At 49.7% G+C, this 27,178-nt stretch overlaps 9 protein-coding genes across 9 annotated transcripts; 4 read left to right on the forward strand and 5 right to left on the reverse strand.

Annotated features, from left to right (window-relative positions):
* Nucleotides 1-1,138: 1,138 nt before the first annotated feature.
* Nucleotides 1,139-3,932, forward strand: BU24DRAFT_420560 (urea active transporter-like protein). The gene is made up of 7 exons (XM_033527507.1): nucleotides 1,139-1,401; nucleotides 1,453-1,488; nucleotides 1,666-2,038; nucleotides 2,088-2,283; nucleotides 2,336-2,497; nucleotides 2,552-2,847; nucleotides 2,907-3,932. Exons 1-7 carry the CDS (start codon nucleotides 1,331-1,333, stop codon nucleotides 3,807-3,809), a joined length of 2,037 nt encoding a protein of 678 aa, XP_033385871.1. The 5' UTR covers nucleotides 1,139-1,330; the 3' UTR covers nucleotides 3,810-3,932.
* A 918-nt stretch (nucleotides 3,933-4,850) lies between these two features.
* Nucleotides 4,851-6,790, forward strand: BU24DRAFT_152190 (uncharacterized protein). The gene is made up of 2 exons (XM_033521278.1): nucleotides 4,851-5,283; nucleotides 5,382-6,790. Exons 1-2 carry the CDS (start codon nucleotides 5,056-5,058, stop codon nucleotides 6,528-6,530), a joined length of 1,377 nt encoding a protein of 458 aa, XP_033385872.1. The 5' UTR covers nucleotides 4,851-5,055; the 3' UTR covers nucleotides 6,531-6,790.
* Nucleotides 6,791-7,841: 1,051 nt separating this feature from the next.
* BU24DRAFT_152193 (uncharacterized protein) lies at nucleotides 7,842-9,721 on the reverse strand. Its single transcript, XM_033521279.1, has one exon. It carries the CDS (start codon nucleotides 9,316-9,318, stop codon nucleotides 7,948-7,950), a length of 1,371 nt encoding a protein of 456 aa, XP_033385873.1. The 5' UTR covers nucleotides 9,319-9,721; the 3' UTR covers nucleotides 7,842-7,947.
* A 2,199-nt stretch (nucleotides 9,722-11,920) lies between these two features.
* On the reverse strand, nucleotides 11,921-12,959 carry BU24DRAFT_420565 (RmlC-like cupin). Its single transcript, XM_033527508.1, has one exon. The coding sequence runs from the start codon at nucleotides 12,741-12,743 to the stop codon at nucleotides 12,342-12,344; it is 402 nt and encodes a 133-aa protein (XP_033385874.1). The 5' UTR covers nucleotides 12,744-12,959; the 3' UTR covers nucleotides 11,921-12,341.
* Nucleotides 12,960-13,199: 240 nt separating this feature from the next.
* BU24DRAFT_478640 (uncharacterized protein) lies at nucleotides 13,200-14,678 on the reverse strand (the record flags this gene model as incomplete). Its single annotated transcript, XM_033533043.1, has 1 exon — nucleotides 13,200-14,678. The coding sequence occupies one exon, from the start codon at nucleotides 14,676-14,678 to the stop codon at nucleotides 13,200-13,202; it is 1,479 nt and encodes a 492-aa protein (XP_033385875.1).
* A 574-nt stretch (nucleotides 14,679-15,252) lies between these two features.
* On the forward strand, nucleotides 15,253-15,867 carry BU24DRAFT_478641 (uncharacterized protein; the record flags this gene model as incomplete). Its single annotated transcript, XM_033533044.1, has 1 exon — nucleotides 15,253-15,867. Exon 1 carries the CDS (start codon nucleotides 15,307-15,309, stop codon nucleotides 15,865-15,867), a length of 561 nt encoding a protein of 186 aa, XP_033385876.1. The 5' UTR covers nucleotides 15,253-15,306.
* Nucleotides 15,868-16,321: 454 nt separating this feature from the next.
* On the forward strand, nucleotides 16,322-18,302 carry BU24DRAFT_420566 (uncharacterized protein). The gene has a single exon (XM_033527509.1). It carries the CDS (start codon nucleotides 16,588-16,590, stop codon nucleotides 18,115-18,117), a length of 1,530 nt encoding a protein of 509 aa, XP_033385877.1. The 5' UTR covers nucleotides 16,322-16,587; the 3' UTR covers nucleotides 18,118-18,302.
* Nucleotides 18,303-18,494: 192 nt separating this feature from the next.
* BU24DRAFT_420567 (uncharacterized protein) lies at nucleotides 18,495-19,688 on the reverse strand. The gene has a single exon (XM_033527510.1). The coding sequence runs from the start codon at nucleotides 19,564-19,566 to the stop codon at nucleotides 18,589-18,591; it is 978 nt and encodes a 325-aa protein (XP_033385878.1). The 5' UTR covers nucleotides 19,567-19,688; the 3' UTR covers nucleotides 18,495-18,588.
* Nucleotides 19,689-22,714: 3,026 nt separating this feature from the next.
* BU24DRAFT_152223 (uncharacterized protein) lies at nucleotides 22,715-25,620 on the reverse strand. Its single transcript, XM_033521280.1, has 4 exons — nucleotides 25,454-25,620; nucleotides 25,329-25,368; nucleotides 22,987-25,015; nucleotides 22,715-22,933 (listed from the first exon to the last, which is right to left on the reverse strand). The coding sequence occupies exons 1-4, from the start codon at nucleotides 25,567-25,569 to the stop codon at nucleotides 22,914-22,916; spliced, it is 2,205 nt and encodes a 734-aa protein (XP_033385879.1). The 5' UTR covers nucleotides 25,570-25,620; the 3' UTR covers nucleotides 22,715-22,913.
* Nucleotides 25,621-27,178: the final 1,558 nt, after the last annotated feature.

Below are 27,178 nucleotides of genomic sequence, written 5' to 3' on the forward strand. Positions count from 1 at the left end.
ACGTTTACAGGCGCTGATATGTGCGACGATAACAAATGTGCATGGAACGTTCCAGGCTGCTTCACAGCGCACGAAACTTTTATTAAAGATGTGTCGGTATGGCACATGTGAATAAAAGGCTTTCACATTTCCTATCACATTATGTACCCCGTTGCAGATCAGCCACTGTAACATTTTCCCGAGACGGGTACCCCCACAAGAGCGGCAGCCCACATTGGCACATTGCTACCTCGCAGACTGCAATGTGCCAAATTGTCAACGCTGCCAACGATGAAAGAACAGCACGATATTACCTAGAAACCCTTTGTTTTCTTAGCTGGCGGCGTTGGCTATGAAGGGCATTCTTCCTATCTGGAAGTGTGATCCCATCCCATTATCAACTCGACAGTGTATGGGATGCAGGCCTTCCCATCCCACTACTGGGCGTTCAGCCTTCGAAGATAAGGCATCCTTACTGACCAATCAGGCGCTCGTAATCTGTGCGAAACACCCGCTTAGAACTACTGGGGAGTGCTTATGAGACAACACCTTGACCAAACATCAATTTTACGTGGAGATGCCCTCCTTTGCCTCAGCCAAACAACTATCCGGAGACTTTGTTCACCGTGTCAATTGCGCCTCACGTCTTGTCTGGCGTTCTGCCCCCATGGCACATGGCATGGCCAGAACACATCTACGATTCTGAGGCGGCGCGGCTGCTCCATATCTCTCTCGGCAAGCACATAATGAAGTTCACAAGTTCAGATCCATTGATACATAATTGCCTCGTGATACAAACTGAAGCGTACTGATTGGTACATGTTTCTTCGAGGTGACTAAAATCGGCCGCTCAGAAAATCCCATCTTATCGGAGCTCAGCATTGCGAATCGGGTCCTTATCAAGACGGAGACTGGGGTGTTAGACGAGATGCGCCCATCATCGACCCAGGCAACATGGCACTCGTGCAGTTTCCCCACGAGACACCCGCACTCCATGATTTGGCCAATTGAACGTTTTCTTCGGCGTTTTTACTCGCGGCTATCATGGCTACCAGTTCGACTTTCTCACTACTTTCAAATGCCTGTAGATCCACAGGCCTAACGAACTATAAGTTCCTTTTTCCATTAAGCTTTTCCTATCATGTCTTGTGGAGACGGCCGTCCATCGAGGTCTAAGGTATCTGGACGCTGGCCAGTTTATCAGCTCAACACTATATAACTAGATGGCCCCGCTGCTCCACTCCTACTCATTTAAGAGTGCTGAAATCAATTCTTGGACCTAAGCCAAGGAGACTATTGTTGACTACCTGTTGCTAAGTAGCTCGCCAAATCTCTTGTTTGAACATCCACAATGCTCGCGACTCCACCGCTCGGCCAGAGCGTTGGGTATGGCATTGTCGTCGGCTTGGGGTTTGCCTTCGCGTGAGTAGAGCATTCTGGATATAGAAGTTTCTTTCGTTGACTTTGATATAGCTTTGGCATGATTCTCACAACTTTTGTGCTTAAGAGGTAAGATTCATTCAATTGTGCAATATGCGCTGCATCTGTTGTTCATAAGTAGTACGCTACACTTTGTCTGGCCGCTCTTCTGTCCGCGATTGAGTTACATGTCACGGTGCACATTACGATTTTATATGCTTTCTTACTCTTGGTGGAGGCCGTCTGACAGTATTGCGTCCCGAACAGATACAACTATGAATTGCAAACTTCGGAAATGTTCAGCACAGCTGGACGAACTGTCAAATCAGGCCTTGTTGCTTCTGCGGTCGTCTCCTCTTGGACTTGGGCGGCCACTCTTCTTCAATCGAGCGCCGTTGCCTATAACTACGGAGTATCCGGACCCTTCTGGTATGCTTCTGGCGCGACAGTGCAGATCATTCTTTTTGCGACTATCGCCATCGAACTGAAGCGCCGGGCACCAAATGCACATACATTCTTGGAAGTCATTCGAGCACGATATGGAGCTGTGACACATATTGTTTTCATGGTTTTCGGCTTGTTTACCAACATCTTGGTTACTTCTATGTTGCTCACTGGAGGCTCTGCTGTCGTAACATCGGTATGCTAGCCCACATCTTGCTCTGAAAGCTGAGCTAACACACAAACAGCTCACTGGAGTTCCAACAGCTGCCGCTTGTTTCCTCTTGCCGGTCGGTGTCGTCTTGTACACCATGTTCGGTGGTATCAAAGCTACCTTTTTGACCGATTACGCACACACAGTCGTAATTCTTATCATCCTCTTAATGTTTGCTTTCACAACATATGCTACCAATGAACATCTTGGATCTCCTGGGAAAGTCTTCGGTAAGTTTGAAATTCACAGATCAGAGGTGTCGTGTCTAATATCCGTATTTAGACCTTCTTCATGAAGCAGCAAAGAAACACCCGGTGGAAGGCAACGCCGGCGGCTCATATCTCACCATGCGATCTAAGGAGGGCGCCATCTTTTTCGTGATCAACATTGTAGGGAACTTCGGAACCGTGTTCTGCGACAACGGTTACTACAACAAGGCTATCGGTACGTCTATGCTATTGTATAGTTTATGACTTGAGAAATACTTACAATCGACAGCCGCTTCACCAGTGGATGCTCTGCCAGGTTACATCATGGGAGGATTGTCATGGTTTGCCATCCCTTGGCTCGCTGCTACGACCATGGGTCTTGCTGCTCTTGCATTGGAGAGTAATCCAGTGTTTCCCACTTTTCCGGATCGCATGAACCCTGCAGATGTCTCTGCTGGGCTTGTTCTTCCAACTGCTGCCGTTGCTCTGCTTGGAAAAGGCGGTGCAGCTGCTACTTTGCTGCTAGTATTCATGGCTGTGACAAGCGCGATGTCTGCAGAGCTCATTGCCGTGTCTTCTATCTTCGTAAGTGAATACAGGTACCATCCACAGATAACATGACGCTAACAGTAGATTCTTCTTAGACATATGACTTTTATCAAACTTACTTCAATCCCACGGCTACCGGTAAACAACTCATTTACATGTCTCACGTCATGGTTGTTGGTTTCGCCATCGCCATGGCCGCTTGGTCTACCGGCCTCTACTACATTGGCATTTCAATGGGATATTTGTACCTTCTCATGGGTGTCATCATCTCGTCTGCCGTGCTTCCAGCCACTCTCACACTGATGTGGTCCAAGCAGAATTGGTGGGCCGCAACTTTAACACCGCCTCTTGGATTTGCCTGTTCTCTTATTGCCTGGCTCGTCACAGCGAAGAAGGAAGGCGGAGAACTCACAGTAGGAACCACAGGAGCCAACAACCCCATGCTTGCTGGAAACGTCGTGGCTCTTCTATCGCCGCTCATATTCGTCCCCGTTCTCACCTATAGTTTCGGCCCACAGAACTACGACTGGGTCTCCATGAAGCAGATCCGTAGAGGTGACGACCACGATCTCGCAGCTGCCGCACATGTAGACCTGGAACTTGTCCCAGGTGAACATCGTAGCGCGACAGATGACGAGGAAGAGCAGGCCAAGCTATACAAAGCGTCGCGCATTGCCCGATGGATGACCGCAGGCATGACGCTCGCCTTCCTCATCCTGTGGCCCATGCCCATGTACGGGTCTGGATACATTTTCAGCAAAAAGTTCTTCACGGGCTGGGTCGTCGTCGGGATCATGTGGATGTTTTGCTCCGCATTCTGCGTTGGTCTCTACCCGCTTTGGGAGGGCCGGAAGACGAGTGTCAAGACGTTCAAGTCTATCTACCTGGACATCACCGGGAAGAAGAAGCCGCCCAAGGGCCCAGTTGTTACAGATGGTGAAGAGGGATCTTCTACTCCGACAGAAGCACTCACTGAGAAAGCTGCTATCAAGGAATAGACGCGTTGCGCTGTCTATTTTTCTAGTGATACTATCTTTAAATAAGCAGTATCGGATCATTCAACGCTCTCTTGATAAATCGTCATAAACACTGTCGCTTGCCGCATCAAGTTCCGAATCTATAACCTATAATAAAAATCACTTAATTGCATCATCTCGAATTTCTCAATTCGTTCCTCAGAACTTGGCCAGAGTTATCGTCCTGTGTGAAGCTACGCTAACCATTTTCGACAGCCGACACGTTCAATCTCCGTATTTTATATAATCAACGAGGAACTCGACTTGGAGGTTGGTTGTACTAATCACACATTGTCCCCAGAAGATTGTTGTGATACTATGTGACGACTATTGAACGGGGATGTCCACCAACATTAGCAACTCTGTGTTATGCTACTAATCACCAATACAATGTAATCTCACGAGTAACACGAGCCCTCTAACGCGTGCACGGCGAGCGAGACACGCCACCAACACCGTATCGCAAAATCAAACTTTTAAGGATGGATTCTTTTCGACGATTTTACTTAGTCACACAAGCCGAGAAGATCTTCGTTCCTTCTTGCCAGATGTTACGTTCCACGGACTTGGTGCACCGCCTGTGATGCACATCATGACGCGCCGCATCTGTTTCAGCTACAAGGGATCGGATTTAACCTCCAATACCGGCAATTTACGATCTTTCTGGAACGTCGCTTCCGAAGAGCCTCTCCCCCGTCGTTCCACACAAAGATCATGCATCACATTGATCCTTCTCAATTTCCCCAGAAATTTCCAGAAAATCCATGGTTCGACCTCTTCAGCCGGGTCCAAAGCTCCATTTTCCCCAAGGTATTAGGCGGTTTGCCAGCGCAAATTCCCAATATGGCGGACTGTGGAATCAATGGTTTTCCACGATCACTTGCTCTGATTGGTTGTCGCACGTTGGCAGAATGCACGATGTATGCGGATGCTCAATTCTCCTGATACATGGGTCGTTTGGCGGGAATATCTTCGCAAAGCTTGGAGGGGGACAATCAACCACAAGATTCGAGACTTGTGCTACCAGCGTTCACACCTGCTCAGATTGCTCTTCCCAAGGTTCACCTTGCCTCGCTTTGCTTTACATCATTGCACCAGGTCTATGTGGTTCTCCAGTATGCCGCTCCCCTTCCCTCCAGGTTGCTTCTCAGACTTCTCACATTCCTTTGCTTAATCACATTTTGGGTTTGCTTTCTCGACTCTCGTTCAATGATACTTCCAGCTCGCGATGATATGTGATTCAAGAACAGTAGTCCGGCTGTGCTGGACTTTTATTTTGCTTCTCCCGTTGGTGCAGTGTCAGTTAGGTGATAGCAAGTTTGGCGGAGGTGGCTTTGGCGGTGATCAGTTTTCTCCGGAGTCTGGCTTCGGGGTGGGGAAGCCCTTTCCGAACAACGGATTTGGGGGCGGAGGCGGAGGTGGTGGTGGTTTCAAGAAAGGCAACGGCTTTGCACAGGTGAGTTGCGCGACCAAAAAGTTGAAGGCTTCCCTCTTGAGCTTCCGAGTGGATATGTGGGATGAGTGTGTCGAAGGGCATCACTGACGATTTTACAGAACTTTCAACCATCATTTGACAAGCAAAGAGGAAGCCAATTCGGAGGCCAAGGGCGGGGCTCGTTCAAAGACAACAACAATGATGTGAAAACGCTGCTTCTTGATGATGAAGCATCTTCGTCCCGGGCCGTAGCAATGCCTCGGACATCCCGGTCGATCTCTGCGGCGCCTGCGACAAAGACACCAGTTTCTAACATGCCTATGGATAGTGAAGACGAAGAAAAACAAGCCGCTGCACCACCTGAAGAGAATGAGTCCCTTCCTCCAACTTCTTCATTCCTTAGGCCCGTGGTTCCTACACCAGAGGCAGCATCGTCTGCAATATCTACAGCAATCGTCCCGGAGACACAGATTCTACAAGGACCTTCATCATCTAGTTTCGCAGCACCTTCGTTCTTATCAGCAATCGTTCCTACACCCTCTTCGACAACGGTCATTACAGTCTCCGAAACTGTCGTCGTGACCCCCACTCCCTTTGCTCCAGTGCCAGCAGCATCCGCACTACCAGACGCGGAGCAGTCACAATCAGCAGCTAGCAGTCCACCATCCCCAACATCTGACCAAAGTCTTGCTGCACAGTCTACGTCATCAACAGAAATGAGTGCATCTGCTCGAGCGGGTGTAGGCGTAGGCGTTACTCTTGGCATTATAGGCATCGCATCCGTCACTGGTCTCTATCTCTACAGGCGCCGGAAGAACAGACTGTCAACCCGCAAAGGAGGTGAAATATCTTCATCGCAGCATCGTCGGTGGGGCGGGGGCTTTGGTTTCAAACGATACTTCATGTTGTCTCGGGGCAAAAACACCCCCAAGGATACAGAATGGTCCATCGAGTCAGCGGCACATGTTGAGATCGTCCGTGGGGCCAACGCCCGAACAATATCCCGCAGTGACTCCAACAGCAACAGCAACCGAGATGATACTCCACCTCCTCCGACTCGCGAAGAAGGCGTGCTCAAAGTGGGCATGACGGTTCCCATCGTAGAGCGATATTACAAGAACCCAGCGCTCACCAGCAATCCGCCCAGCCTGCCAAACGACAGCCCGCTAAGCCCAAGTGCATTCCCAAAACCACCCCGCACGTACGGCAATAATATCAATACTAAGCACCGAAACGATAAGACAGGGAGTTGGCCTCTTCCGGATTGACTAGATGATTGGCGCTTATGGGAGAGAAGGATGGGACGCAATAGCAGTGCCAGGGATTCATTACGATATTTGCGCTACTGACGCGGTTTCTTCCATTTCTCCGTTCACGCTCTGTTCCCGCTAATGCGGTGACAGCGGCAGCGGTGTGCGTGTGCTTTGATGACATTGTATGATGGGGGAACGTGTGCGTTGCGTTGATTCTATCTATTCTAGAAGTGGAGAAAAGATGCAAGTTTGAGTCGAGGGATTAGTATGGTCGCTCGAGTCAAGCAAGTCGATTGGATGCTCGCAATCTCGCTTGAAAGCCCTACTTGTTCGTCAATCCTGGGAATATCGGTGATCATATAAGATCAGGGAAAAGATGCACCCTGGGGGTGCCAAACGTTAAACCTCTTTTCGATACCACGTTTCCTATCTCTTTGCCTTCTTTCCTTCTTTCATCCCTCTTGTCGAGCCCAATCGCTGCTCGTTTGGTTGACATGACTCCTGAACGAGAAGTCCCCCTGCGTGCACGGCTAGATGCTGATACCAGCCCGCAATTTTCACGTAATGGCTCACTGTGATCGGGGTAATTCATCGCGGAACAATATAGCTAAAAATCAATTTTCCCTCAATCCATCCATGCCAACCCGAATTGATCTTTATACATTCACACAAATGCCCAACCGTCAGCCCTGAGTGTTCTTCGATACTGTGATCAATGCGTTCGGCCGGGTGAGTGCCCCGGTATGTCGTCGTCCCGCGATACTCGGCCGGCCCTATTCTCCCCCAAGCTTGTCCGTACACGGAAAGGTCCAAACTTTAACTCACCAGCAAAGGGTAAAGCACTGATTCTTGTCGTGACAGCTGCAGCTATGTGGGGTGCCGTTTCACCCGCCTCGTGTTGATCACGATGGATTATCGCATTCGGCATATGTAGGTAGAAGGCATGTGTGATGGCAAGGCAAGAGGGTGAAAGCTCGCACTCGAGGGAGAGTGAGGCTTCTGCGATGCAATATGTATGTGTGCCTGAAATGGGCTGTATTCGATATGTGATGAAAGAGAACGGATCGGCAAACGGCTGGGGGAAAGTGCGCCGTGGCGTCGTGGCGTAGTGATCACAACACCATATGCTTTGCATTAAGCAGGAGGCGTTTCGGGAGATGATTCTAAAGGCTGGGTATTTCGATAGCATTCTTCGTGCGGAGCTTTTTACGTAGATCATGGATGCCCACTGCCCCAGTAATGATGCGTAGCTAAACGTTGAACGATGGAAGAAAGAAAATCATTAAGCTATTTCGTGCTCAGAAATCCAAAAACCGATGGGTATTACACAGATTTTCATACAAGTCATTCCAACTCTGAGAACGCAAACCTATGCAGGCGCCTAAAAACGCCATGATAACACAGAGACCTCGCCAACACTGGAGTAAGCCGTTTACAGACCCAACCCAGACATGCCATTCACCAACTGAAACTCCTCGATCAACGTCTCCTTGATCTTCTCCAAGAAATCCACAACGACATCCTCGGTCCAGTAGTTGTCGTTCCAGCAGCAGCTGTATACAATCTGACCGTCCCACATCCAGCTGTGCACCATCTTCCTCCTCGTCAGCGTCTCGCCGCCGAACCAGAAGTCCGTCACGCGCACTGCGTTCTTGACGTCCTTGCGGAGCTGGTGGTCGATCATGCCGAGGGGCCCGAAGCGCGGCTGTGGGTCGCTGTCGGGAGGGTGTGCTGCGCCTGCGGTCTTGCTCTTGCTGTAGTGGGTCTGGATTAGCTTCTCGTGGTAGCAAGCGGTGGATTCGAGGTAAGGCCCGTATCCAGTAGCGTACACCGGGGCGAGCTGTGAGTAGTACGACTTGAAGTCGGTCTGGGGTGAGACTTCGACTTCGGTGGTCAGCACGCTGGTGCAGCTTGTGGGCGCCGTCCTGGTGGAGACGGGCTTGCGGATGAGGAAGCGTAGATCGCAGTGGAAGGATGCCATGAAGCTCTGGACTTCGGTAGGCGGGCAGACTTTGGTCACAGCTGTGATGAGGGCAGCGTGGAGTGCGGTGGTGAGGTCCATAGAGCTCGAACTGCAGCCTTTGATGACGGCTCGGGACTCTTTGATGGAGAGTTTTATGAAGTTGCGTCGGGTCACGCCAGGCAGGCGGGACTTGGGAGTGTCCTTCATGAATAGGGGTGGATGTCGGGGCTTGAGTGTTGCCAAACGCTTCTCTGCTGCTTGCTCGATCCGTGGTGTGGCCTGCAGGGGGATGTCTAGGGCGTCGTCGATGCTGGGGGATAGGTTCTTCGCACAACCGCCGAAGACGAGAACGGGATCAAGATTCGACAGAGACTCCACAAGGTAATCCAGGCAGAAGATGGCTCCTCGCCCGTCAAGACGGTAGTGTGGAGACCGAATCAGGACCTCTGAAGAATCAGGAAGCCAGTAAAGGCCCATTTGCTCGTTACGGGGAATGTGGCCGAGCAAGTGATCAACGGTAGTGTTGGGGCAAGTCGAAAACGTTGCAGACACCCATAGAGCCACTTGGTCTGGGTTGCCGATTCTGTACATGTATGTGTCCTGGTAGGGGAATGCGGCGATTTCTGGGTAGTTGTAACGAACTTGCTTCCATGCTATCCGCAGTGCTGTCTCTGGGTCTCCAATAGAGGGATCGAAAGTCAGCTTTGCAGCTGCTGTCTTTGCCCATTGATCACGGTCGAGAGCCTTATCCACATTACGGTTTACTAGGTTGATCTTCTCCAAACTGGAGAGAGGACGTTCCCAACGCCCAGGTCGGGTTTCCTTCCAAGTCATAGGCATGTTGGCTAGAAACTCTGTTGAGAGAAGTGCGAGGTTCTAGAGACGTCTTGGTAATAGATTGAAAGGAAATAGAGGATAGAAAACCAACAACGGGGTAAAAGGTTGCAACAACAGCACGGGTCTGGGGGATGGCAGGCTTTTAACTCTCCGAATCATGAATCCTGCAGGCTTCATGGAATGTCCAGGGGATCCGCGGAAGCGGTACAGACACAGGGCACGGCAAGCTGAAGCGTACTCTGTGCAAGCGTTCCCTGGAGAGGTCATTGGGTACACGAGTACGAAGGATGTTCTGGACTTTCTAGTTAAGGTTTAGGTCCGCCTCGGCCATGATATACCCAAAAGTACTTAGATTCATAAATACGGTTGACAGGATAAGACTTGGATGATCCCTGGCAGAAATGCATGTCAATCCTACAGGGGTTCTGATATAAGGTTCTGATGCAAATCATGCCGTGTTAATGTAGATCTACACAGAAGATGCTCGAGCACATGTATGAGACTGGTCGACGGCCGGCAAAGAGGGTGGAATCTGTCCAAGTGCCGGACAAGAAGCAAGAGGGTACAACGCAGACACGGCCATAGCACCAGAAGAATCTAGTACATGATGTCAAGAGCAAAGGATTAAACTGGATCCTGAGTCACGCCGCGGCAACCGCCAAGTGTCTACTCAATTGTGAACTCAAGAGCGAGGTGGATTCCAGTTAGATGAAACCTGAACGCGAAGGCCGCGCGCTCGAGAATCCTTCTTAGCTCCTAGCCGCAGGGACTTTGATGTGCTCCAGACTTGGTGTCCCGGAGGATAGGATTAGGCAGGTCGCGGGGCACAACGAACTCGAGCTGGAGCTGTGTTAGTGGAGCAGAAAGTGTTGGTGGAATCGATAGCCGTTGTTAGACTTGGAGGAGGCTTGAAAGTAAGAACTAAACTCTGTTGAAGGATCGTAGGAATAAGTGTAAGTATGTTCCAGGGGGATGGATGTGGGGAATGTTAGATGACTCCTGGGAACCCAGACCCTCGCTTATCAATAGTGTGGCTTGAACTGTCGTTAGCCCATCGGAAGGCAGGATTCCACAGAGACGAATGACAATCTCCTCTAACGCTCTAGTTTGCACATGGTTCAACAGTTTGACGGCCAGTTGAGCGTTTGTGGAAAGGTGGGGGGAAACAATAGCCGGGTAAAACTGTGCACGGCGTCCTTCCAGTGCAGCTGAGTTCAGATCTCGCCAATCGATAATGATGGGGGTTGCATCCATTGAGGCATTCCTGCCCGCCCGGAGAATGGGAGGATGCGGACGAGATCTCCTTTGCCTCTTGATTCCTTGAACTGCTTTCTCTCGTACCGGTACCTATTCCGCAGCCGCAACACAAGGCAGGGGTAAGTACGAGTGATGGACGTAGGGGTTGGTACCTGACTAGGACTTTGTACCTGGTTCCTCGTCATTGATTCTCCCGTCAGTAAGCATCGAATAAGTACATGATCATCACTTCTTTGTTTTCTTTTTGGTCTCCCTTCTACCTCGGACGGTGCGCTCAACGTTAACCGCGTTGAGTATGTTGTCCTTTTATCGCCCAAATGCTCAACTTTCCGTAATTGGTTGACTATCTAAAATGATTAGTAGTCTAAAAAGAAAATACGCAGTAGTGGTTGGTCGTTGGGTTTACGCCGATGTTCTGCGAGTTGTACACTACAGCATAAGTACCGCAGCTGAAGTCTCCATAGGGCCCATGCACCCGGCGACTACGACATCTCTGGCCCTCATGGTTCTGTCTAAGTCTGTGTATGTTTGAACGCAGGGGCCACGTGGATCTCCCAGAATTGAGTTTTGGCTATTCTTGTGACTAAGAAGGGCCATCTTGGGTGGTCACTATTCTAGCCACCCAACTATCTGATAGAGGGACGCGAATACATCCGCGTCCTTCCAGAATTTCACAACCTCTTCTTCCTTTTCGTATATGTCTATTTGCATTCGAGTACAGTTAATTGCGAGTCTCCTATGCCTCCGTTTCCTCAGTCTACTTCTCAGTTGGACCCTTCTGGTCTGCTGCATTCCCTTTGTCCCCTTTCTTAGTGACACAAAGATGTGCAGCAATGCTTGGAAGTAATAGCTTGACACTCGGCAGCATGCATGCTCGATCTCCTATGCACATTGGAGAATCTGGATAAGCCATTGGCTATCAAAATTTACCATTAGTGTCAACAAATACTCGAAAAGGTGAGCCATGGCTTGCTAAGCAGAAGTTTATACGACTCGACAGCCACAGAGGCCAGCAAACTCCAGGCACAACGAAATACGAGCGCGTCCATCTACTTGATCGCAGTCCACATTCCCAACACGAGACAATAAAATCCATTGAGTCCCGTGATGGAGCGAATAAACCCTTAAGGCCATCGCCACGGATACGCGGCTAAGGCGTCTGGCGATCATCGGCCAAATGATATTTTCCTGAAGATCATTTGCATCTCTGAAAGGGTACGATCGACCGTGTACCTGCGTGGGCATCCATGCGCCACGATGCCGATGCTCGGCACGAGACAAGGCCGTGTCCACCCACGTGCAACATTCTGCATAGCAATCAAAGAATTAAACTTTCCAAAAGGGTGAACCCCAATCGTGAATGAACTCTTTCAGAAATCACACACTGGTTGACTTCCCTTCCTGGCACAACCACTTCACCCTATTTTTCAGTTTCACGAGATATCCTTTAGGTTCGGCCGATCGGCACCATGGTAGCTTAGGCTCTACGGGCCGTACCTCACGCAGCCATCCTTTTCAGCAAATCATGAACAAGTCTCATTTTCAGAGTATTTAGTCAGTCTAAGCAACATGTATCAATATCTCCAATGTCGAATTCTATTGGCAATACTTCGAGTACGGAAGATGCTCGACAGAATGCCCGTTTTCTATCAAACTCGCCCAGGTTCCAATAAACACAACACTGGGACGACACGGACCAACACGACCTCGTACCCGTCCCAAATGATGAACGACGAATTGCTTGGTTCGGCAAGACATCGAGGTCATCACTATTGATCGGCGGCTCTCTTGCTGTACTCGCCATCCTCGACAGCCTCGTGCCACTCCGTCTTGCCGACCGTGACCACAAAATGGGAGAGCAGGCTTCCCTCGTCCGCACCGTGCCAGTGCGTGGTGCCAGGTGCAGCCCAAATCGTGTCTCCCGTCTTGATCCTTCGTGCCTCTCCCCCCTTGTCGCATATCCAGCCGTTGCCTGCCACCACGCGGATCACCTGTCCGCCGGAGTGAGTGTGCCAGTGCGTGCGTGCGCATGGCGTGAAGGTGACATTGGCAGAGGTCACGTTTTCGCCTTTGAAGATGGACTCGGCGAAAACGGTTCCTGTGAATGTTGCTGTTGGTTGGGCAATGGTCGATTCCTCATTTCGAGAACCTTGGATAATTGTCGAAGGCATTTTTGAGACTTGTGATGAACACCTTTTGTATGTAGATGTCGAGAAGTTGCTGTATTCGGCTAGCTGATTGCCTAGTTGGGTAGTTGATTTTCCCAATGAGAGATGACGGTGTAGGACTGATTTGATGGTGTTTGAAAACACCAATGTATTTGAATTAATATAAATTTGGGCGTTTGTTTCGATTGATGATAACTTAGAGTAGGTTTGAGAGTTTGAATTCTCGAAAACCCCGCTTCATATACAAGATGTTCTATCACGTCAAGTCAGCTTGTAGCACGTTATTGCGAGATCGCACAGTAGTACGAAAAGAAAAGGCACATGAACACTGTAAGGTCTTTGGTAACAATGAAATTAATATTTTCCTGTTTCTAAAATTTAAATGGTTATAAATGGCTATAAACGGTTTTAAAGCCGGCAAGTCCGTCGCGATTAAAATATACAAAAAATAACACCTTGTCAGGGCAACATGGGTGCAAGAACCTTCTTCAGCGCTAGAATCAGCCTCTCGTCGGCGGCATCCCAGTTTGTCTCAGTACCGACCATCTCCATGTATTTTTTTACATCGAGAGCCCTGAGGTGGGGAATCTCTTTAAACATTCGAACCCAAAAAGCATCCAAACTGCCCCCATGAAACCAAGTGTATGCCATACAATACATTGGCGACTGGAGAGTATAGCACGCGTCGCCAGGTTCGCCCGTGGCTTTAGTGAGAGCTTCAGCCATAGCCTGTGCATAAATGTTCCGATATTGGTCAAGTTCCCAGGGCATGTGGATTAAATCGTCCATCTTGAAGTCGGCGTCCCAGTCGGCTCGAAGCCAGATGGGTACAGCTGAGAATCCAACGCATCGGGGCACTGTCCTCGTCATATCCCAATCAATGATACCCGTGATTGTACCATCATTCTCGTCGACCAAGATATTATGCATGTCCAGATCGGGATGGCGGAGCACGAAAGTCTCAGCTCCCTGTCCATCCTCGTTCCCGGACCATTTGAGAGGGTAGGTTTTGAGCGCATATCGCATGGTGTTATGCCATCCATACGAGGCGTCGTCCATGTCTTCCTTGCCATTTTTGAGAGCCGCATTTTTGAGGTCCGCTTCAAATTCCTGTAACTGGGATTCCCAGAAGTCGTTGCTGGAGTTATAAGCCTGGACCTCGTCGAGGGTGCCATCATTATTTTCACCATAGTAAGGTCCAACTGTTGGGTTTAATCGGTCCTCATCAAAATTCAACATCCCAATAGCGGGAAAGGAGAAACGATGTAGCTCAGACATCATAGTTGCAAGTGACTTGAGAAAGTTGTGGCGCCATTCTTCAGTTTTGGGGGTCGATTTATTCTCAGGGACATACTGTGGTTTCCAATGTTTGGATGCTTTAACGCCAGGAATGGCACGCATGAGAATGTAAGGAGCCGAAATGGAGTTGTCGAGGGTGTCATCCCATTTATACACTTCAGCTATGGGAATCGATGTATGCTGACGAAGATATTCTTGGGTTTGTGCTTCACTCCTTAGATTATGCGCGTCACCTTGGGTCCAGACCTCTTTTGTGCCGGTGAAAGGGACTTTGATAGCATATTCACCCTTATCCTTCACTGACACAATGATACAATGGTTGTATGTACCTGACATCCGACTTTGGACGCGATAGTCCTCCGGCGAGATCTCTTCCTCGGGATCCAAATATTGCCTGAGAAGCTCCAAAAAGGCTTCATCTGTAATGGACTTGATGGCTTCAAGATCGCGACGATCTGTTTCTTCCGACGTGGCTTCAAGATCGTGACGATCTGTTCCGGCCGACTTGGCTTTCCGGCGAAGCTTGTCGCGGATTAAAATCAGAAGGACCTTTTTGAGAGGAGCGAGCTTTGACGTATGGTCAAGCTCGCCAGCAGCCTGACCTGTCCGCTGAGGGAAGAACCTGCGCGCTCGGAACATGTTCGATGTGGAGAAGTCTGTGGAAGGTTCTTTGGATGAGTATATAGAAGGTTGTGTACCGGTGGGCTTGCGCAGATATATTGGAGAGGATGAAATCTCGAGTCCTGGGGAAAATCAGCTCTTTTATCGTTAGGTAGTCAGCCCTGAGTGTGTATGAACAATGCTTGCGCTTTGTTCCATTGTAAAGATTATTTACAGCACGGGCTGAAAGAAGCTTTCACTGATTGTTGGTTCGTCCCTACAGAGCCTGCCTTCTATATTCACTTGGGGTTCTTTCAACGCAATCTTTACACATTGTTAATTCAGAGCTAATTATAGTACTACTATACCATGGATGGGGTAGACAAGTAACATACAACGTGACCCCTCCCTTCAGTGAACATTGTTAATTCCAGTCCGTACGGTAAAGGGAATTTCCTTATACAGGCCCAGTAGCAGTGAATCTGCCCAGAACGCATGTACTGTCTAGAAACTATTCTAACATTGGCATATTCACTGTGATCCAACATGTCTCATTTCAGGTAAGTATATAAAGTCCATAGAAAAGAGATATCAGTTCAACACCAACTGCAAACCGATTACTCCTGAGCACAACTTCTACACTAGAATCAACCCTTTATTACAAGAAATGTCACACTCATTTGACATCCAGAGCATATACGATGCTAAGTTTGGAAAGGGTGTGTTCTCAAGAACCATCGACCCCTTCACGAAGAATCTTCGTACAGAGTCTATCATGGCTCGGAAGCATCATTGCACCTTATGCGGTGACAAGGCCCCTACTGCGAGGTGCTATCAGGCGGACAAGCTGCATTACGCCTTCTGCATCGCCGAAGATGCGACTGGCGTCGCATGTGGCGAACGCTTCCAAGTTGAGTCTCCTAAGGGTTGTGGCACTCATCACTACAGTCATGGATATAATGAGTGTTTCAAGATAGCCTACAAGTCTCTTCGGTCGGGGCATTCGCTTAACGGATCTGTGAGTTCTGGAGAGAACGATGATTGTTCAGATATAACGAATAATGAAGTCATTGAACATCATGATTATACTTACTACGAAACGACAAAACGCCAAAGGACTTGGGAAGCAAAAGACACCAAGACGGGACGGGAGAAGACTCGCAAAACGAAGAAGCTTCAGCCTGCTCCGACTATCAGCTCTTACACGAAAAAGCTACTTCGTAGGTAAATTTCAACGGCAACATCTCTTTGTTGTTCGTGCTTTACTATAGAGCGTCGGTGGGATAAAATGGGAGGCAGCATACATGTTATCAGCGAGGCGTTCTTGGCCTGGGTCTTGGGAGGTCATCTCCAGAATACATCAATGACTAGAGAAAAGATGGATCAAACTAGTCTAGAATTGATATCAATAAACTAATATACTTACTCAAAACTCATCTACGTAATCGCTCTCCCTGTTATAAGATTCAACGTTCAACACCATCCAACCATCAACAAAACTAATAAATTCGATAATATGCAAGCCCAGAGCGCCACACCACACCAATACGCATCTTCTATGCAGGTATTAATTCCACGTGCCAGTAATTATTAGCTAAGCCATGTATAGAAAACCAATCATGACCCCAACCTGCATGAACCTGCAGTTCGCTGCCCTGCTGACTTCGTGCGTTGTCGAGCCTCTCGAAAACGCACAATCACCCCATACCTCATCAACAGAACATGGGAATGATAAGCGAATCGTTCGTCCTCCAAACCTCCCAGCCACATATTTGATCCCTTGGAATGGTCGTTCTACTTTCCTGGAAAGAAAAGCGGTGTCGACCATTTCATTCTATTTTCATCTCAGCCTTGCCCATGCATGGTACATATCCCTCCAAGCATGACCTCAGGTTAGCATCCGCCCCAACGACTGCCGTACGGCGCAGTCCACCGATTTCCATAGAACATGTTTTCTTGGACAGGATGTTTCAAATCATCAGCCGCGTGGGAGCCCGCGCCGATACGCCCTATTCCTCTTGTTCCGCCGTCTATATCGAGCCGGCCAATCAGTGACTGGCACATCGATCGCCACGACCGTGAAGCGCTGGCTGCGACCATTATACCGTGTATGACTCTTCCTCTTGAAGACAAGCATAATCTCCAGAGCATAACAAAGAAACATCCTTGGATCAAGGAATTCATACAATCAGAGACCGCAACCGCGCAAGACAATCACATCGATGAGTTCAGGAACACTAAGGCAGCATTCTGTGAGAAGCCATCTAGAGTAAGCGCAGACTTGCTTAAGATCGCCCGAATACTGTTCTACATACTTGTCCGTTACACCTACCTCACGCGCTTCGAGATTGCTGAGAATGGACGGGAAGCATCTCAAGCCGTGCTTGAGCTGGACGATCTGGCGACGGATAGACACGATACCTGCTACTTCTCGGGACTCGATCCAGACGACGCAGACCGTCTTATACATCGGAAAAGATATGGCGCAGGCTTCTACAGAGCCAGATATAGGGACACAATCAGGTGCATGCCATGGGAAACCTTCTGCATCAATGTTCGGAAGTTCTGCCAATCCCTCGAACTGAATCCCTCCACCGACGATCCGGAGGTCAATATCAAAGACATCCAGCAGAATCTGACCTCGATTCTATTACACCGAAAGATCCAGAGCGACATTTCCAGCAACTCCGAACGCATACGCGCGATGGGCCGCGAACTGGAGAAGCTGGACGAGCAATCCCGCGACGAGATGAAGAAGAACATCGGGGAGATAAACCGCCAGCTGGAAGAAACACAGACCCGCTTCGACTCTGACCTTTCACGGAGAGAGACCGACATGGCCCTCGGATTCGAGGAATCGCGGGCGACATTGAGAAACAGGCTAGATACCATAGCTAGCAGCGTCACGCGAATCGAGGGCAATTCGAAGCAGCTTGAACACAAGATGCAGAACGAAGTCGCAGAATCGCGGGCGACATTTGGAAGCAGGCTAGATACCGTATCCAGCAGCATCACGCGGATCGAGGGCAATTCGAAGCAGCTTGAACACAAGCTGCAGAACGAACTCGCGGACGTCCGCAAGAGTCTCGACGACATGCGCATAATGCATGTCCAGTATGCGAAAGCGCACAAAGTGGACTTATGTCGCTGGCTCATGGAGAACTTACCTTACATAACGCGAAACGGCCCCAAGAACGCAAATGAACGATGGCGGTTGTTCTGGTCTGTGAACTGGAATGCATGCAGGAGGAAGCAGCTTAAGAAGCATCCGCTTTGGGCTCTGATCCATGACCAGAAGTATGATAAGGTTGGCAAGGATCTTTTCACTACGATGAATGGGAAGATACATGGGTACGGAACGGATATTGGAAATCCTTTGTCAGTGGAAGTGCAGAAGGTGATTGATGCCATCATGCCGGCAGACTACATGAGCAAGGCGCCCAACATCAACTCAGAAAAAAAGAGATGGAAGATTTGAGAACGAATTAGATTGCCTCGATAATTTGTCCCTTAGCCTTTAGATCTCCTTCATTTCACTATACACGGGGATATTTAGAGCTGGTCAGTTTTAGAGTTGCATAGACTTTTTTTTCTCACGACCTATATAGACTCTTCATGCCAATTAGACTATAGATATTTCCTTCCATCCAGCTTTGCCCATCCATGTAGCTATCATCTAGGCAACAGCGAAACGTACATTTCCAATACATATAACCAATCTCATGGAATGTTACACGACTCAAGTGCAAGATATTGCATGCCGAATATCAGGCAACAACTTAACAGCACAGAATTGAGTTTATCGTCGAACATATCATTTCATTTATTACATACATAGATTTCCGTTAATATACATGACTACACTGCCCCACTGAAACAGAAATGATTCGTAACACTCTGCGTTACTTTCTGACCAAGTGCTACGAGGTTAACAAGAATCCGGGGCAATTTACCGCTTATCACCCCAGTAAAACAGCTGCGTGTACCCGCCAACGGTGCCCGCATGAGGCACTGCAGCATTAAAACCCAAGGCGCACCCCATTTCCATGGTTACCTCGAGGACGACGCCGTTATTGATGGCGCATTCGACCAGACGATGGAAGTGACATTGGAGCTCGGTCGCGAATTCTATCCAGAACGTCATCTTATCGACGCCCGTCGACGGGAAGGTGATGTTATCCAGTGAACCGGCAGTCCCAGTTGCACTTGACATGCCGACGATGACGCCGATTTTGCCAGGAACAGTCGGTATGATGATCGACCCTCCGAGGACGGGAATTTCTTTTAGCAGAGCGCCTCCAAGGGCACCAAATAGAGCGCCTTCGACAACAATTTGGTCGACCCCTTCCAAGCTGCTTTGGCTGCTACCTATTTTCACCTGCCTCGTTGCATTGCGAGCATAGGTTGGAAGAGCAGCGGGTGGAATGCTCTTAGCTATGTTTCGTCTCGGCCCTTTCTTCGGAATGACATGATGGCGGAGTCTAAACATGGTGTGATTTCGTTCTTTTGCATCGAGGCCTTGGATTAGGAAAATATCTTCGAGTCTGCAAGTCTGTACGTCGGTACCTCCACTTGCAGTGTTTGTTTGTATAGCCTTGAATATTGGTTGCATAACAGTTTCGACGTATGTCATAAAGGTCTTCCGATAATGTTGCTGAATTAGGTATCGATTGATCGAAAAGATCTGGCAGTCGCCATTTGTCTGGTTGCTGACAAGTCTCGTCATGACGGAGCCGAGAACACCTGTTGTGGTCGTGCCGGCAGCAAATCCTATTGCCCCTATGGGCATCAGGGCGGCAATTGCTGGGGCTGCAACAAAAACAATTACTCCCCCTACAAGGGAAGAACAGACTATTGCAGGCCAGTTTCTCTGTCTAGAGATGAGCGGGGTGTTCGTGTTTGCGACTGCGGTATTCGCTTGAGCCATACTGTGGATATGGGTTCTTCACAAGATTGAGACTGAAGAAGAGTATCGAGGACTTTGAGCTTTGATAGATACGATTTTGGTCACAGGCGTGATGATCGAAGTCGACTGAGAGGCAATTTCCCTTGGTCATTTATACATCTTCATCTCTAGCCTTGAGAGAAGAGTCGGTGTGCTTCAAGCGTTCTAGATGCCTCACAGTCGGCTTCGTGTTGGTCAACAATTGGTCACCAGTGAAGATATGGTGCCATAAAGCATGATTTTTGATTGATCAATTATGAGCAGCCTTGTCATGCTCTGCAAAGAGAAGTCGATCTACTTCAAGCATTTTGGATAGAGCGGTGATGACGCTACTCTCCAATCAGTGATTGTTTTCCGGTGAAGCGATGATGTTACACAGCCTTGCATCTGCACTCTTGCATGTGAAGGCAACTCAGGTGGTCAATCTCGTCTATCGGTTGACTCAAATAAGCCAATCATTCTCACCAGAGGCGTTAACTATACATGATGACTGCATTCTTCGATAAGAATCTGTTCGCTTGTATAGAGAAGCAGTGTAGGCTATAGGCTATTGCTTAGATCGGCCGTACGGGATTGAACGATTCCGAGAAGTGCTCTGTCAGGTAAAGCAGGGGCCCTATTAGGCATGCCCGCGGGTTTCCAAATTCGAAATGGATACGACTGAACGGACATATGCGAGCAGAAGATGAATCCAAAGCATGAAGCATGAAGTGCTCGTAGAAAAATACTCGTGTACCACTGTTTAGCGGTGCCAAACGGGCTTTCCACAACTACGACAGATTAAATCAACACAGCATCCATAGTTCTTGCATTCGGGAAAACGTATCAGCTCAATCCAAGGTCACCAGCATCGACCAGACCCAACATACGTAGAAATTATTTTTCATTCTTCATTTCACTTCTCTGCTCGCTCTCGCTCTCTCTCTCTCCATGATATCTGTCTCTCTGCATGCAATTAAAGAAAAGTTTGTATTGTATAGTACACATCTCCGGAAATTTTTGTTTCTCGATCTCCATCCATCCATGGGACAAGATTTCTTTCCTTTCCCGTGAATTTTCCCCCCTTCCACCCCGACCGCCACTGAAAAATGACTTGACTGGGTTTCCTGTCGAACGACGACAACGACGACAGCCAGTCCAATCCACCCCCCGTGAACCCGAGATACCAAAACACACTAGAAGAAAACCAAAAACAAACACGGGGTGGAAGTCATGTACTCGATAGACAAGGGTTGATTGAAAAAGAAAAGAGAGGAAAGGGAAGTTTGGGGGAATGGTGTGGGTAAAAGTGGACAATGAAACAGATCGATTGACGATGGGGAGAAGAAAAAAAAAGACAAGGGACAAATTTGAACACCGTGCTATGCAGGTAGATGGGGAAAACTCCGTGTGGGATCAACTCCAGTAAAAGGGACAAGGACAAAGGGGAACAAAGGGTAAGGCAGATACGGTCAAGGGCAAGGTGCCGACCGAACAAAAAGAGGAGGGCCAACAGACGTTCTCTGTTGGACATGTCGAAAGAAAATGATCAAGTTTGTTTGTTGTACACGGAAACGAACTCCTCGGCAATCTCAGGGGTCCTGAGGGCAAAGAAGATCTGCTCGATCTTGGCGTCTTCTCCAGTTCTGACAGCGCAGACCTGTTTGCCGGAGCCGCCAACAGTCTTGGCCGAGATGCTAGCAAGAATATAGTAGTTCACGTCAACGTTGCCGTTCTTATTGCGGATTCGGACAATGGCCTTCTGGGTTTCCTTGTTCTTGAGAATCCACAATTGGCCGCGTCCACAGTTCTTCCACTCTTTGGTTTTGGTTTTTTCGTCTTCGCCCTTCTCCACTACGTGCTTAGCAATGGTCGAGTCGGTATGGAAGAGGACATCATGGGCTGAACGCTCTTCTTCGGTGAGGTCAGATAGATCGTGTGTAGGTCCTTTGTTGCCGTCCTCGTCTTGCTCGTTGTCGGTAGCGTCCGAAGAAGGTGTGACCGCACGCGATGAGAAGACAGATGAAGTTACCGAAGCGGGTGCCGATTGGCCGGCGGAAGCGCTAAGGAATGCAAATGGGTTGCTCGGCTTGTTGGCAGGTTCAGCGGGGGTTGGAGAGGCAGACTGAAAGGTGAAGCTCGGGACAGCAGCCTTGGTGTTGGTAGAAGAACTAAACTTAATTTGGTCTCCAGGCTTGAACGTCTGATCACCACCAAAAGTGGATGGCTTTGGTGCAGTCTGAGCACCAGCTTGTTGGAAGTCGAAGTAACCAAACCTTGGCTGGGGAGTTGATACACCATTGGCCTTTGGTGTCGTGCTGCCATCCGCATCGGCAGCCTCGACCCGGGCGTTGATGTCTGTAGAGGTGACTTGTGATCCATCAATGTTGGTCATGCGGGAGAGAAGGCTAGGCTTTGGAGTGCCCGCTTGTCTCTTGCGTGCCATGGTTTCTTCCAGGCTCTCCTCAGACTCAGACTCGGATCCGAAAGGGTTCCTTCGTGGCGTGGAGACTGTAGAATCGCCTACATCGCTTTCCTCTTCAGCTTGAGAGCCGTTAGTCTGTGCGGCATGCTCCTCCTCATCATCCGAATCGTCCTGGTTGTTGGACGAAGGACCAGATGAAAGATGGCCGAAAATATTAGCACCGGGTGAAGGAGCCGCGCTGGGTGCGTCGAACACCGAACCACTGGCGGAAGGCGTCGGGCTTGCGACCCTTGAGCTGAACACAGAAGATGCACCCGTTGCGGGCTTGGAGATTGTGAAGGGAGACTTGGACGTTGTACCGGCGTCGGTCGTAGCTGTGAAAGAAGCAGCGGTCTTCAAGCCCTGCTTCTCCTTCTCTATGCGAGCAGCATCATCGCGATCCCACTGAAGGGACCATTCCTTCTTGCGTGTCTTGACTTCCTCCTCAACGTCTGAATCGTCGGTATCAAAGTCAAACTCCTCGGGCATGGCCTTTTCCTTGCGCTCCCTAGTGAGCTGCTTGAGGGTCTTAGCGGAGCCAGCAAACTGTGCAGCAAAGCTCTTTGAACCGCCTGAAGAGCTACCGAAAGAGGGTACCTGAAATCCACCTTGGGACTTCTCGCCACCCGACGCGGCGCTGCCAAAGGCGGGTACCTGGAATCCACCCTGGGACTTCTCACCACCCGACGCTGCGCTGCCAAAGGCGGGGACCTGGAAACCCGACTTGGGCGCATCACCCTTTGGCGTGGTTGATCCAAAGGCTGGTGCCTTGGGAGTTGCGTTGTTATCTGCAGATGGTTTCTTTGCAAATATGGATGAGCTAAAGAGCGTGGAAGGCTTCTCCGGCGTGCTCACTGGTGCTGAGCTGGAAGGCTTGCCAAGTACACTACCAAACAGGCCAGACGTCTGTGATAGGTCTTTAGCAGCCGGGGCAGACGCAGACGGCTGTGAAAACAGACCACCGTTTACAGATGAAGTTGAGGGTCCAGCGGGTCGCGCCTTCTTCGAGGGGGTACCGTATGCGCTCTCGGTGGGGGCATCGTCGCTACCCTTTCGCTTCGTGGACAGAACGGATTCATTTCCAGTGATACCCATGGCTGCGGCACGCTGCTTCTTGATTGCTATGACTTTCTTGGCTATCTCCGAGGATTGTTGGAAGTGCCACTTCGATAACGCTGTCCAGTCGGCCATTGGTGGGAGACTGATAATCTTCTGCCTATATCGCTCATTCAAAGTACCAAGCTCTGCAGAGAGATCTACCAACTTCTTGTTCACATCATCCCCGGACGCGTTGCTCGAGCTGGGGGCCGCGGAGAATTGCTTCCACTGCTGTGGGACATGAGCCTTTGGCACGTCTGGAAGATTCGCGGTCTTTGCTTTAACCGATTCCTGAGTGGTCTCGGTCGCAGTCGGAGGTGCCGCCGCGGGAGCGGGTGTCGTGGCTGGGGGTTGTGTTTTCTCTGGCATTGGTGACTGAGAGAATGGTGTGAAGGAGCTGGCGGCCTGTGGCTGGAAAGCTGGCAGCGCGGGGGAAGCCGCAGGTGTTTGCTTTGCGAACATTCCGAAGCTTGGTGTGCTTTGTGCTAGACTCTTCTCCTTCTCAAGGGTAGTGGAGGTGGCAATCCCGCTGAAAGGGTTTGCCTTAGGAGCGGAGGCGGATTCAGGTGCAGAAACTCCGGAATCAGCAGGCTTGGGAGTAGACATGAAAGAAAATGGCTGCTTAGGAGTGTCTGCCTTATCATTAGATGCCTGGGCTTTTGCGGGGGTTGCTGAGCTTCCAAAGCCTGAGAAAAGGCTGCTTCCACTGGGTTTGGGTGTCTCTGCTGGCTTGGATGGCTCCTTCGCAAGAGATGCTCCAAAATTGAACGCAGCTGGAGTCGTGCTTGGTGCTTCGGGTTTTGGGGTGCTCTGGGCTGGTTTGAACAGTGATGAACTCTGTTCTGTCGAGGTCGATGTGCTAAGACCCCCGAATGGATTGCTGGGAGCTGCAGGCGTGGCCGAGAAGAGGGATGGAGATGGCGCAGCGCTTGGAGTTCCGGAAAGCACACCAGCGAAGGGGTTATTAGGCGGCTGTGTTGATGTAGTGGTGTTATTGAATAGGTTGCTGGGCGCTGCCGTCGTGGCTGTATCCGGCGTAGGGATCTTAGCAAAGGGGTTGCTGCCCGAGCTGAAGATGCTGTTCGAAGATGGTGCAGTTGTACCGAACAAGTTCCCTCCTGCCGGTGCTGAAGTCGTAGTTGTGCCATTCTGGGCAGTCGAGTTCAAGCCGGCAAAAGGATTTGGTGCAGACGAAATCGCAGGTGACGCGCTGTTCGATGTCGCAGAGATGTTTCCAAACATGCTGCTCGAACTGGTCGTTGCTGGCGCACTTGCACCAAACATATTTGACGTTGATGACGTATCATTCGGCTTATTCGAAGCACCCAAGCCGCCAAAGGGATTTGACGAGGCAGCGGTGCTCTGGCCAAACATGCTGTTCGAGGTATTCGTATTGGAGCCGGTATTGAACCCTCCAAAGGGGTTGCTCTGGGGAGCGGTGCTCGTAAATGGTGTGTTGTTCGGCGCGGCCGTGTTGTTCGCATTCTGAGACTGAGCGCCGCCAAAGTTGAAGATGGAACCCGAGAAAGCTGTTGAACTACCACCATTCGCGGTCGGGTTACCGAAGGGATTGCTGGATGAGGCGCTGAAGTTGAAATCCGTACTGCTTGGGGGCTGTGGGTTGAAGCCAGACCCTCCATTGCTATTGTTGCCTCCAAACGCCGGGAACGAGGAGCTGGAGAACGCGTTGCTCGGTGCTGACGACTGAGCTGGTGGGAAGCTGGTTGATGCGCTACCCCCGAACGGCCCGGCGCTCTGTGCAGGCTGTTGGTTGATGGATGCGAATGGGTTCGACGCGCCGTTTCCACCAGGCGCCGGTGCGGAGGCTCCGAAGCCGAAAGAGGGTTGACCCGATGGTCCGCCGAAGGAAGAAGATGGCTGTGAAAGACCCTAAAACGATGATAAATATGTCAGTGATGTCCTCTGAGTGTGGTTTAGAAACGATAGTCACCTCGGCGAACAATGAAGTCACAGGCTGAGGTGCAATCGGTAATCCGCCGAATTGACCAGTCCCCCCCGCGAACGTAGGTCCCATTTGAGGTTCCATCACAGGTTGTATTGTTTGGGGAGTCCAAGACTCTAGCGGTAGTATTGACATCGTGTTGTTGTTCGTTGAAGGGTTTGCACACTCGTGTGCTCCGATCATCATGGGGGATGATGATGTATCGACAAAGGGGATAGGAAGAAGACTGGAGCTACTCACGCTGTTGGCTCCGCGTCGCATAGGTTTGGCAGACTTGATCCTATTAGAGAGACATGGTTAGCATCTTGACACCTTCGTAGACGCGATGTTGGAATCGCGCGAAGTAATGGGGGTATGCGACGTACTTGCGCGCTGCCATCTGCGCGGCCGTCGCACGCTGAGGAGTTTCGCCCGGTGCATCGCGATCCTCATACGGGTTCTCCGGTTTGCCCTGAGCGAAAGGGCCGAGTCGTTTCGACATGATGCCGGTGTTGACACGGGTTCGTCGATGGGGTGGGTGACGACGTGCGGTTGGGGTTGATAGAAAAAGTTCCCCAGCGTTGTTGATGGACTCTGTTATTCTTTCTGCCAAGACCGTGCGGGATCCTGGCCTGTGCTCACTTAACTCCGGGGTGTGGCAACCAGAGTCACCATCAAGAACACCAACACAAGCAACTAGGAGCAGAAATTTGTGGATTTTACCAGACTTTGCATGAGACTGATTTGTTGAGAGGCGGTATCACCAGTAATGCTATTTTGATTGCAGCATTGGAAGGAGGTTGCATATAGTGGAGCTCTGTACGAGGCCGTTGCTAGGGAAAAACACAGGTGAAGTAAAAGAGAGTAATGACACAGAAGCCACCTTGGAACTTTAATATGAACTATTCAAAGAATCGGATGTACTTCACAAGACTTCGCAGGATTTGAGATTGCATTTGCATTGATTTTTATGCGTCGTCATCCTATATCTTTCACATATGTGTGAACTAAATGACCATAAATGTCGACGAGTAACTAGAGGAATCGTTCTCTGAGTCAAAGGAAATTCCAACTAAATGTACCACCAAGATGTTTTCCAGCTGGATACCAGCTATAGCCAAACTTCCATGTTGAAATACCCTACGCGATATAAAAAGAGTCGTCCATAAATGCAGCCATATCAAAGTCCCATATCCATCCACACGCTATCCTACGAAGCTATCCCCAACTTCTATATTAAAAAACCCATCTAGTCCATCATAGAAATACATTTCCAAGGAACCAAAATTCAAGACATACATCTCACCATGTCTATCGGAAAATCCTCTCCATCAAAAAAACCCCATGTCCTCAACCAAATTGTTCCAATCCAATCCACCTTCACCCACCATACTTACCTCCTAGGTAACTACAATGATACCACTACAATTCAAATAAACAGACATCAACCCAGCACCATCACCTACAACTCAAATCTTTCCCCCGTTCCCATCATCTCACCATACCCCCTTCCCAAGAAAAACTAAATCATAAAAACAAACCAACGTAAAACCCCACCCCCTTCCATCGATCCATCACTGCTATAAAACCACGTGACGACACACATTCATGGCATTTGCACTCTTCTTTCGATGTCACATGAGTTATACTTACCTACCTACTTGCTCCACACAAAAGCCCTAATCAAACAGCATATAGGTAATCAGTCACCCAAGTAAACATACGCCCCAACACTCCCTTGCACTCTAAAGCCCAAAGAGAACCACCCTACAAAACAACCCCCGTCTCTCCTTGACGTAAAGATCTTTAAACGTCCAACGGCTACAACCGGCTCCCAACCCTCCAAAACCCCATTATCCCGCAGCAGCGGCGGTATGCGCTGCGTACACGATGACGATGAGCCAAACACCGCCAAGGACACTACCGCACCGCCTCATTCACCACGTGCTCGTGCCAGCCGCATGGGGAGACTAGGCTGGGATGGGGTTAGTGTGCTGCTAGTTTGGGGGGGGGGGGGGGGATGGGGATTACGCCATCGCACTGCCACAGGATGGGTCTGGGCGTGAGTGGTTGGGTGGAGAGTTTGATATTTCAGCTGTGGAAGATGTAGA

This window comes from Aaosphaeria arxii (genome assembly GCF_010015735.1).
Source record: "Aaosphaeria arxii CBS 175.79 unplaced genomic scaffold BU24scaffold_3, whole genome shotgun sequence".
Lineage (NCBI taxonomy): Eukaryota > Fungi > Ascomycota > Dothideomycetes > Pleosporales > Aaosphaeria > Aaosphaeria arxii.